The 12393-nt window shown below is 40.7% G+C and overlaps 1 protein-coding gene across 1 annotated transcript; it reads left to right on the plus strand.

The window, feature by feature from the left end:
- The first annotated feature begins 10575 nt into the window (after positions 1-10575).
- Positions 10576-11568, plus strand: LOC122234240 (putative protein ZNF720). The gene is made up of 3 exons (XM_042970003.1): positions 10576-10596; positions 10713-10839; positions 11459-11568. The coding sequence occupies exons 1-3, from the start codon at positions 10576-10578 to the stop codon at positions 11566-11568; spliced, it is 258 nt and encodes an 85-aa protein (XP_042825937.1).
- The last annotated feature ends 825 nt before the right edge of the window (positions 11569-12393 follow it).

Consider the following 12393-nt stretch of genomic DNA (forward strand, 5'->3'; position numbering starts at 1 on the left):
AGTTTTAAAATGGGAGAGCATAGAAAAATCTCTTGTGCAGAATTCCAAATAATTTACATAGCCACTCCCCTCTCAGGAAGGTGGAGAATAACTCTTCAGTTTGTAACTATGGACTAAATATACTGACTTCCTTAAAAAGAGTACAGTATGGAAATGGGGAAAAGAGTAACTTTGCAGTGGAGAAAGCTGAAAAACACCTACAGCCAGATGATCAAGGTTAAAACCAACAGTGGGAAGTCATGTTCATAGCATATACCTCTCATATGATGTGATGAAAATGACACTTTAACTCTGTGGTTTTTCCTAAACCTCAAGCCCACAACTCCAGTTTAATCATGAGAAAAATATCAGCCAATCCAAAGTGAGACACATTCAACAAAGTACGTGACCAAAAAATATATGACTAAAAAAGTGCTCTTCAAAACTGTCAAGGTCATTAAAAGCAAGAAAAGCCTAAGAAACTTTCACAGCCAAAAGAAAGCTAAGAGACAAGATGACTATATTAACATGGTGTCCTGTATAGAATCCTGAATAGAAAAGGGACATTAAGTAAAAAATGTTAAAAATCTAAATAATGTAATACTAGTGAATAAGTAATCCATCATATTGGGTTTCTTAGTTGTGACAAATGTACCATACTAACACAAGATGTCAACAATAGGGGAGACTGCTTATGGTGTATATGGGAACTCTCTGTGCTGTCTCTAACTTTTTTTATAAAATTAAAATCATTCTAAAATAAAAAGTTAGTTAAAGAAGTAAAAAGAGAAAAAGGAAAAAAAAGTCATAGAAGAGATCATAGATCGAATGAGAAAGGTTGTTCATGTCCCAGTCCAGAGCTGGAAATGTTGGAACCCCAGGAAGTTATTTGGAGGATGGTTTTCAGGTCTCAGGAGATTCAAAACCCTCATGTGAATTATCCTCTTGATTTTTGGGACCTTGCTTAATCCTACCTTACCTAGCTCCTCTGCTTATATGGTCTGTCTCCAGCCTCATTGAGGCAATGGTTGAAAGAAAAACGGCCATGCATGTGATGATGTTATGGAAATATAAACCTCTAATCCAAGATGATGCTCTTTGGTCCAAGATGGGGGGGGGGGTCCAAGAATCAAAGGGGGCAGTGTGGTAGAGTCCCCTCCCTAAAGAATGTGGTGAGAAAAGACCTCAACATAAGGGAAAGCAACCTGGCTATGTGCGTAGGTGACATCCCTCAAGACCCTGTAACATGAGACCACCCAACCAGACTGTATGTCTCTATGTTGCCCATATATGGGATACAAAGAAGTAGAAAATGCATGAAAGGCTACACCACATGGCGTTCAGTGCTCAGTTTGTCAGGTATGAACCCAACTGAGCCCATGTCGGCACAAATAAAGTTGCTTCCTAGAAAGAAAAGCCTCAGTGTCATGACTCTCTGTGCAAGAATCCTGCTACATACCTATGGGGAATCCATGTACAAATGGCCATTCCAAAGTCAGGCAGGCAAAATGAGGTATATATTTCATCCTGAACCAAGGAGAAAGGAGTAGGAGTCTGGGATTTCAAAATAAAGGAATGCTATTGACAGAGTGAATAGGAAGGAGCAGGTGTTTGATGAAGAGGTTCAGGACGGCCGCCCCCTATCCAGAATGTGCCACTTTGGCATGTGGATTATTCTGAGCTGAAAACACTTGAAAGTCACTATGGTCTCAGGGGAAAGGTTTGTTCCTCCCTTCATCACACAAAAGAATCTAAATTGAAGGTCTTTTCTAGAATAAAGGTTATTAACAAATTTTCTCTGAGTGACTCATCTCTGTGGTATGGAAAATGTCTAATTACCTGACTTCTGCTCTTCCTATGACCCTGTGAATTATTACCCTTCCTTCTGAAATCCGGGACCTCTACCCTCTTTGCCTCAGTTCACAATCACATATATGCCTCATTTTGCCTTTCTTTAAAATTTCCATATCGCTGTGGATTCCTTGTACATATGCTATTACACTTGATTTTCTCCTATTAATCTGTCTTTTGTCAATTTGATTCTTATTCCAGCTAGAAAGACCCTTGAAGGAACATGAATTCTTGCTCCCTGACATTGGTAATTAGATGTTTGCTCTGCCATATACATGGATTAATCAGATAAAATTTATGTCTGTAATAACTCTTATTATGGAAAGGGCCCCCAATTTAGATTCTTCTGTCTAGTTAAAGAAGGAACCAAAGTTTCTCTTGAGCCCATAGCGTCTTCATTGCCTTCAGCTCCAAATAATCCACATGCCAAAGTGGTACTTTCTGGCAGGGCCTGTCCCAACCCCTTTCAAGTCACAGAATTTAATGAGAAAGAAATTAAGGCACCAAAACCTACAGACTTTGCTTCCATATTGGATTTTCAGCAAAATGTTAGCACCTATCATTGAGAAGTGGGTGGAGTAGCAAACCAAACCTCAGAGATCAGGTTTGGTTTGCTCTTCAGTGAAGGGAGAGTCCAGGAGGGGGCCAGACCTAGAAGAGCTTTACAAGCGAGGGTTCTGGATGAAGCTGGGGAGGCAAAGAGATGTTTCTTTATCTCCCTGCCTATGGAATATTCCCAGTTTTGTCTTTCCAAATTTATGTAGCAAAAACTTTGTACAATTCTACTTAAGCCAATTCTGTGTCTATTTTGTAGGAGAATAAAAAGCAATTTAACATAAACACTCAGATTTCTGGGACAATATTACTAGTAACTAAAGTTGACCCTTGAAAGACATGGGTTTGAATGCATGGGTCTATCTGCACACACATTTTTTTTTCATAAATACATTAGAGTACTGTAAATATAATTTTCTTATGTTTTTTTAATACTTCTCTAGCTTATATTGTGAGACCATCATATCTATATATGATGACCATGATATATATATGATACAAAATGTGTAATTGATTATGTTATTGGTAAGGTTTCCAGTTAACGGTTGTCTATTAACAGTTAAATTTGGGGGTGTCAGAAGTGATACATGAATTATCAACTTCATCATGGGATCCATGGCCCTAAGTCTCACGTTGTTTAGAGGTCAACTATCTCCTATTCTTAACAAGGTAAACAAAAACAGTACTACTACCAATAATAAAATTCGTTCTTGGGGCACCTGGGTTGCTCAATCAGTTGAGCCTCTGACTCTTGATTTTGGCTCAGGTCATAATCCCAGGGATGGTTTTGGAATTGAGACCTGTTTTAGTCTCTGTGCTAACAGTGTTTCAGATTATCTCTCACTCTCTGCCTCTCTCTCCTGCTCATACTCTCTGTCTCTAAATAAAGCAACATTTTTTTCAAAAAATTGAGACTGCGGAAGACTATTTTTGTAACCTATTTCTTTTCAAAAGAGTGAATTGGCATCAAAGCTTAACACAGACCAAGTGAATTACAGCACATCACCTAATACATTAAATTGATCTCAGACAGGAAAAGTCTATTCATTATTTGCTACCTACCAGCATTCTCTTTATATATCAGCTGACACATCTGCCTGCATTTTCTTCTGTACCAGCAGTTCAATATTACAATTATAACTGAAAGCACTTAAACATGCTAATGGATTTCCTTGAGTATTGTCATCTATCAAGACTTCAACATTTCTCCTAGGATACAAGACACAATGTTCACCACTTGGTCTCTAATGCCTGCATTCCCTAAAACCTAACTTTCATCTCTGCTCAGTTGCATTACAATTCAGAGACAATTTCCCTCACCCCCATTTCTTGAGGGACCCTCCAGCTTGTTAACTATCTTTGTGCAACTGTCTTCACACCCCATATTCAGATAAGTGTTGGGCAAATATAATCTCTCATATTGAAATAGATTATAATCACAATCAAAGAGAATTTCAAGTATTTCTGCATTATTACAGGACACCTGGTTGTATTACTGATAAGACTCTGGCTTCATTGCTGGGACCATTAACAATATAACTGTACAGCCATTTATATAATAAATATAAGAGGTTTCATTCTATAGGTATAGTTTATTGTTTGTTACTAGAATAGATTACCTTATTGATAATTTTACCTACAATGTCACTGGCTTGTAATTCTACATAATACTCTATAAGGCATGAATATATAAATGACTAACATGAAAAACAACAGACTACATTTTTCTCATGAGATGAGGAAGTTTTGTAATTCTTCCAGGATACAGAGAAGAACCTGTATACACAGTGATAGTCACTCAAGACAATATGGGCTGGCAGTTGGGAAAAGTGCATTCATTAAGCCCAGGTGTTCACTTGTTGCCAGGTGGTCTGGTGAAAAAGAGAAAAATTACAATGATGGAAGAGGGGGCATAAAAAGTTACTAAGATGCTCCCTAGGAAATGATGCATGGGGTAGCTGTTTTCTCAAGAGACAATCTACTTGAGATAGTTTTCCTATTAATGTGTTGATCCCTTGGCTTGTGTGTGCACAGAATGAGAACCACAACGAGTCCTAAAAACAAAATTTCTGAGATACATCAAGATAGATGACATGCCAGTCTACAAAACAAGTCTTAAGAAATTTAGGTAGATTAAAATAATACAAGTATCTTTATTGGCCATGAAGGATTGAAACTAAGTTGTTCTTGTTTTTAAAAATTTTTAAACATTTATTTATTTCTGAGACAGAGAGAGACAGAACATGAATGGCGGAGGGTCAGAGAGAGGGAGACACAGAATCTGAAGCAGATTCCAGGCTCTGAGCTTCCAGCACAGAGCCTGATGTGGGACTCAAACTCACAGACTGCGAGATCATGACCTGAGCTGAAGTCGGACGCTTAACCAACTGAGCCACCCAGGTGACCCAGTTGTTCTTGTTTTTAAATGTTTATTTATTGGGGGGGGGGGCAGGCAGCAAGCAAGGGAGACAGAGAATCTCAAGCAGGCCTCATGCTTGGTGTGGAGCCCCATGTGGGGCTCAATTCCACAATCATGAGATCACAACCTGAGCCAAAATCAAGAGTCAGATTTAACCAACTAAGGCACCCAGTTGCCCATAATTGTATTTTTAGTTTTTTGAGGACCTCATATTGCTTTCCAGAGTGGCTGCACCACTTTGCATTCCCACCAGCAGTGGAAGAGGGTTCCCCTTCTCTTCCTCCTCACCAACGCCTGTTGATTCTTCTGTTTTACCCATTCTGACAGGTGTGAGGTGGTATGTCATTATTGCTTTGATTTGTATTTACCTGAATATGAGTGATGTTGAGCATATTTTTCATTTTTCTGTTAGCCATCTGGCTGTCTTCTTTCAAAAACTGTCTATTCATGTCTTCTGCCCATTTCTTAACTGGGTTGTTTGGTTTTTTGGGTGTTGAGTTTGATAAGTTCTTTATGGATTTAGAGTCTTCATTAAAGTCTCAAACACTATGCCATCCCACTCTTTTTAAATAATAGGGTGAAGTTTGTCCTTTTTTAGTAAAGCTTATACACTTTGAGCTATAAAAGAGAAGTTTGGACTCCAAATTTGGTAAGATCCAAACAGTCCAAGAAAGCCTCAGAATTGATACATAGGTTTTTGATTTTCAGGATGTCTTGAATTCTAGACTTTGTTCAGACAGCAGGTGCCTTAAATATCTAAGCTGGCTTAGAACAAGCTGTAATTTTTCTTCAGGCAATTTATGTCTCTTTAAAGCCACAAGTTTTCACAGGTGTATGCTAGTGTCATCCAAAGAACCTTGAGAAGGGGAGCAGAGAACAAAATTATGTACATACTACAACAAAGGAGAGACTGCAGAAAACTTATTATCATGCAATATAGCCTTTAAGGTTGTCACATACAGGGTTCCTCTGTGGAACCCTGAGGATTACTGACCAGGTGTATTCCCTTTCCTCCCAAGTGAAGGTGAAAGGATACAAGCTATCCTTATCAATTGGACTATTTTAAAAAGGATTGCATGGGTCAGTTCCAGGGAAAAATTGGTTTTCAGCGGGAATGGATGTCACTAGTGCATGAATGTTGAGAACAACAGGGTACAGACAGATAACAATGTTACTTTTTGCTCAGAGGTCCTAATCAAAATTCCATCCTCAGCCTTTGGGTTTTCTCACAGGTACAATAGGGGTGTTACAGGGACCGGAACAACTCCCTTCCTGATATAAACTTCCCTTGCCAGGACTCTCCTTCCCAGGAACCTCTTGCCTCCAGGACCTCATCCACCCCTGCTCTCTGATCCCCGTCCCGCTCTGCCAGGCTGCCATGGTCCGAAGTCCTGGCCTTTGCAGCAATTGAGGCTCAAGATGGCATCAACATGACCATTGATCTAGGGCCTTAGCCTTGTAATCCACTATAATGTGCTTGATGCCCTGTTCTGTTTCTTTATTTATAGGGTAATAATTCCAGGCATAGATTTTGAGGGATCTATTTGAAACTCAATGAGTGATGCCCTGTGGACTGTGCCAATATCCATTGAACATTTTCCTCACAAGAAGGTTGGTAGCTCATCCAATAGGACTAAATGATCAGTTCCACTAACCTCACCTCAAGTGCCATCAGAGACAGAGCATAGAAAACACGTTGAAATGTCATTTATCTCCCTTTGTTTCCAAATGTTGTTACTACTGTCAAATTCTAGATTTCCCCCCTTTTTGGGAAAAAGGAATTCTGGCATGACATTTTCCAAAGAAATCTCAGTCCAGTAAATGAACTGGGGCAAGTGAACTAAGGAGAAATTGGTGTGTAATGCTCAAAAGGCCTAGATACAAAGGAATAAGTTCATAGACTGGGGACCATTGCTATTTATGGAGACCCTGGTTTTTTTTAACCGATTTAGTTCTCTGAGGCAAGGGCTGCTGGTACCACAGGGTGTGAGCACTAAGAGTGTAACTCAGGTGTCAATAAGGACAAAGAGAGGTTTATTCCCAGGGCACAGAGTAGTTTATCCAAGCCAATTGAAAGGGAGGACTAGAAAGACACCTGTGGTTCCTTGGAGCCCTGTCATTGGGAATTAGGAAGACATGGAAAAGTTTAGCTAAAGAGCTAAAAGTGTGTTTGGCTCTTAAATTTGTAACTCTTCTTTCCAATGTCCAGAAACTCTGATCAGAGAAGAAGAAATGGGTTTGAATCTGAATGATAACCATAGCCTTCATTTCTTCCCCAAATGGTTCCCAATGGGATCCTGTGTGCAGTTTCAAAACTGACCCTTGCTGTTGACCCCTCCTCAGATTCTGTCAATTGTTGTGGTGGGAAACAACAGTGTTGACTTAATTAAGTGCTCCAGGTGATTCTCCCTGAGGCCAGAGTCAGTTGGCAAGGCTTCCCATTAATTCATGGGATTTGAGTGCAGGCTTTTGCTCAAGGAGAGGTAACAGGGTCTCCTCTACATGAGTGTGGGAGGATTATGTCCACCCAGCACACTGTTCCTATGCTGTAGCAGAATTTGTGGGTGTCTGTGGGAGTGGAAGCCACTGGAACTATAGAAGGAAAACTCAGAGATTGGGCTCCAAGTACGTAGTCTCCGTTTCTGAAAAGCTCCTGACACAAAAAACTAGGAAGTTTTGTCCTTCTGCATTCCAAAGTCCCACCTGCCAGTGAGCACTTTTCTGGTGAAGACGTTCTGTTGGTGCCTTTAAGGGCATTTTCTCCTGATGCAGATGTGATTTGTCCACAAATACCTTCTGAGAAAGAAATCTAGAGGACAAGGGGAAAGAAGAAGAAATAGCCAGCTCTCAGGTAAACTTGGTGTTCCAGGTCGAAGGCCGTGTCATCTTTTCCCCCTAAAATTCCATGCATTTAGAAATTGCAAATGTTGATTTCTCTGTGTTTGGTGTTTCTGCCTTATGTTTTCAACAAAGCTTTAAAACATTCTCAGGAACGATAATCAAGGTTGGGTCTTTAGAACTCACTCCCCTGTAAGCAGGAGTCTTCTCTACATTATCCAACCAGGCTTTCACTAGGACGTCAACACTTGTTACTTCTAATTAAAGTACTGCGAGTATTCCAAATATTCCCGTTAGGACCTATCCAAAGAGGAAGGTGTTGAGTCCAAGATTCCTGTTGCTGATGGGTTCTGGTGGTGGGATTTCAGCCGAGGAGAACCGTTCCCCTTTAGTTCCCCATTTAGTACCTCTCTGTAGAGCAGGATGAAGAAAATGAAAAATACAAGGCCCCCAGTATCTTAGGAATCCTCTTAAGCATATGGGAATCCTTCTGGAGACCTCCTTTTTGCCTTCCCTCCCCTGGCTACATAGTCACTCTTCACAACCCCACTGTGGATCTTGGTGCCCACAGGTCCTCTCTTTGTGTTATAATAAAAGAAACTTTTTGGACCAAATAATAAATGCAAAAAAAACAGAGAATGGATATGAGGCCTGAATAACTTGGAAAGGTAAAAAAGCAGGGGGAGAGCAGTCTTGCTTTGTAAAATGTGAAAAAGATACTCTTTAAAATATACTAGACATGACAGGACATGGAAACAGCCATCTAAAAGTGGTGTTTCTCCCATTCAGATGGGGCTCCCAAATATGGGCCGATGATCCTGTGGAAGCCAACGGCATGAGTGGTGAAAAGAATTCATCTGTGGCAGAATAAGACGTTAGATTGATGAAAACACCCCAAAGGAGTGGTGGCCAGGACAGCAGATGAGAGGCTCCTGCTGTGAGCAGTGACTAGGGGCTGATTTTGAAGGGGGAAGATGAGTATGTATGGTAACTTAATGGAATTTTCCCTCCTGTGGTAATTCTGCCTGGTTGTAAGTACCCACTTGTTAGTTAGTTAGGGCCTCTACATATTTTGAGACAGGTCACCTGCTGGGCCTGCCTCTCTTCAGCCAGGTGGTCCCTGTGGACTCCTCTACTACCTGGTGCTCAAGCCTGTTTGTCTCAAAGCAGCCTCTACTGAAAGTACATGTGATTGAAGTTTGTATAAATCCACTGTATTCTCTAATAATTAGACTGACTATCAGATTTACTGTTTGGGGGCCAACAGAACACACCAGGGATCATGTGTCCTTTGGTGTGTCTTAGGCACTGATAGCAATTTGTTTCCTTACACTTCGTGTTCACTTCTTTAATTGGCCTGGTTCTCTCTGCCAGATCTCTCCCTTATAACGTTCATCCTTCCCCCCCCCCCACCCCGATCTTTGTTAAGTATCTTAGATTTACTGAGCGATGTGCAGAAGCCATCACATTTCAGCTGGAAACTTCTTTCTTCTGAGTTTCTCTTTGCTTGTAGTTTCTGGTGGGGAGAACTAAGGCAAAAGAAGTGTAGCTTCAATTAAATTTCCTTACACTTGGGAGCCCATTGATAAAGGAATGTCATACACTGCCTGTCTCAAGTATTTAATAAAAAATTAAACATTAAGGTATGAAAGCAGCTATGATTTACTTGAGGAAAGGCATATCCTGTCATCGGGTTGCAAAGTGTAAGGAAATTTAATTGAAGCTACACAACTCTTGACTTTGTGTCCCTCATCATTGCCCCCCTTGAACAACGTAGACCCTTACATCTTTAAGGTTGTTAAAGTAGAAGGTCTCTGCTTCTGTAACTTCTTCCTGATGAATCGGTTCCTACCTATGAGTGAAGATTAGTCAGTTGGGAATTTAGTAGGAGTTAGGAAGGCTAAGGCAGCTGTCTTTAGAGTTGATAAAATGTGGGAGTTTCCTTGAGGATAATGAATCATCTGTCCCCTTGAAGTTGTGTCACTGAAAGAGTCTCATCACCAGGTGGAGAGAAAAAGAAAATAGCAAAACATGATAAAGTACAAAAAGAAAAAAAATGCCAAAATAAATTTTTATTTTCCTCCACAGTCTTGTCACAGAAATACCCTTTTAATTACTGCCTTATATTTTCAGAAAATGAAAACAATAACACAAAAGTTGACATATTTGTGTGTTTTAATCCTCAAATATAATAGAGTCATAGTGCAGCAGCTGGGGTTGTCACACACAGGAAGCTTGATTTCAGCCAATAAGGAGATCAGAGGGAATAACCTCCAAAGGAGAGACTCACAGAGTAAGGGGGTTGGGGCGATGATTTGCTTTTATTTATTTATTTATTTATTTATTTATTTTTTAATTTTTTTTTAATTTTTTTTTTGAGACAGAGAGAGACAGAGCATGAGCAGGGGAGGGGCAGGGAGAGAGGGACACACAGAATCCGAAGCGGGCTCCAGGCTCTGAGCTGTCAACACAGAGCCTGACGCGGGGCTCGAACCCACGGCCCAAGAGATCATGACCTGAGCCAAATTCGGACGCTCAACCGACTGAGCCACCCAGGCGCCCCTGATTTCCTTTTATTTAAGATTCGGGTGGACAATTAGGAAGTAGAGCCTTGTCATTTTACCTGAACTGGGCATAAGGTGGCACACGTACCTTAAGAGGACACTTCCATACATACGTTGTGTGTTACGCAAGGTTTGTTTTCCCCCTTGGGTGGAGATTTTGCTATTACAAGGAGGTCAAGGGAACTGTCCTCCCTGAGTTCACTCCATCATCCATCTGCATAGGGGTTAAGCTCAACGTGGCCTGCCCAAGCTCTTCCTTGGGGCGGTCATTCCATTTTGTTGAATGTTTTCTGTTTCCATGACTGGAGACTGTGTCCACAGGGTGTTTTGCCAGAAGTAGAAGAAAGAGGTTAAGTAAAATGAGGGAGTATGGTCATTGGGTACAAGCAGGTAAGCGGTGAACATCAGTTCTTATAGTCTACCTGATGACATTCATTTCCCTTTCATCTTAGGTAGCATTATGAACACAGCCAATGGCCACTGGATGACTGTTGTATTTATTTCAGGGACTCCTGACCTTCAGGGATGTGGCCATAGAATTCTCTCAGGAGGAATGGGGATGCTTGAACCACAGTCAGCGGGAGCTGCACAGGGATGTGATGTTAGAGACCTATGGACACCTCCTCTTCTTGGGTGAGGATATCTCCTTCTAGATTTCCCAAACCCTGCTCGGGTTTTGTTCGTTCCTTTGAAGACTGTCTCTTGGAAGCTTCCTCTTTGTATGACTGGGATTCAGATCCCTGCAGCAAGGGAAGGAAATGGGGATTTGTAGATGTAGAGAAATATCTTCATGATGTTTCCTTTTCAGCTTCAGCCTCCCTTTTTTAAGATGCCATCACCATTTCTGTAGATTGATGGCAATTCTAAACATTGAGTGGCAAAAGACGGTATGGCCCACATCTTAAACTCCAACTTTTACTGCTTATTGTATTGGTAGTATTTGGAAGGCTGGTCATGATGTGAATATTTGAAACTCCTCCTGCATGTTCTAAAGGGGCTCTTTCTTGCACAAGAGTGTTTGAGAAATCATTTTTTAGAATTTTTCAATGTCCTCTCTTGTCTGCTGAGTACAATACTGAGTTGAAAGGTAGAATCTCCTTCTGTGTCTCCCTCTCTCTCTGCCCCTCCCCTGTTCATGCTCTGTCTCTGTCTTAAAAATAAATAAACGTTAAAAAAAATTTTGGAAAAAGAAAAAAAAAAAAGAAAGGTAGAATCTCCAGCAGTATTTCTATTCCTTTCTTCTGATAAACAGGTCTCATTGTGTCAAAGCCAGACCTGGTCATCGTTTTGGAGCAAGAGAAGGAGCTGTGGGGTGTGAAGAGAAAGGAGACAGTAGCCTCACACTCAGGTAGGTGGGAGTGAAGCACATGACACACGTGAGGTCCAAATGTGAAGGAGAAAGATAGATCTTAAAATGTTGTTCAGGTAGCTCTCCTTGAATGAAATTTCATTTGTGAAGCCTAGTTTGATGTCTTTCCCTCTCACAGAGGGTCATCTGCTCTCTAACACATCATGCTCCTTGATTCTCCAAGGATTCTCCTTCAGCTCCAGTGAAGGTCCACCACATCCCCGGTGAGGACCTCCATAATCTGAGAGCTTCTCCATTGCTGTGAGAGCCCTAGAGGATCTCTCTGTATTTCTGAGGAACTCTATGCTAAGCCATTTCTGAATTCTGTTTTGCTTCTTGTGACAAGTGTGTCAAGGTAGTAGTGGGCATATTGGGTTTTGATGCAGAAATGTGGGGAACATTGGAGACAGAGATCACATGTTTTCTGGCTTATGCTTTCCAAAGTTCCAGAGGATTTTATCTTAATTGTACACAATTGAGGCTCAGTAATTTCATGAGATCACAGAACACCTCCCTCAAATGAGAAAATCGAATCCTTTATTTCACACCAAAATTTCACTTGTCTTTGTATTAACCAACATTTGAAATTTCCACTCTGTGAGTTCCATTGCTCAATGATGAAATAATTTAACACATGTCTGTGTCTCCTAGCATGTTTGCATGTTAATGCCATAAAGCAGCTATAACATTTAGAAGTTAGATCTCACAGCCTATAATAAAGTCTCAATGGTTACCTTATTTCCTAGTAATTGCATCATTTTATACTTCTAGTAGGAAGTTCCTGTGACTTTTTCATAGGTGTTTGTACTTTGAAATAATTTGTATATGAGACACATCTC

The sequence above is a fragment of the Panthera tigris genome, chromosome E2 (genome assembly GCF_018350195.1).
Source record: "Panthera tigris isolate Pti1 chromosome E2, P.tigris_Pti1_mat1.1, whole genome shotgun sequence".
Lineage (NCBI taxonomy): Eukaryota > Metazoa > Chordata > Mammalia > Carnivora > Felidae > Panthera > Panthera tigris.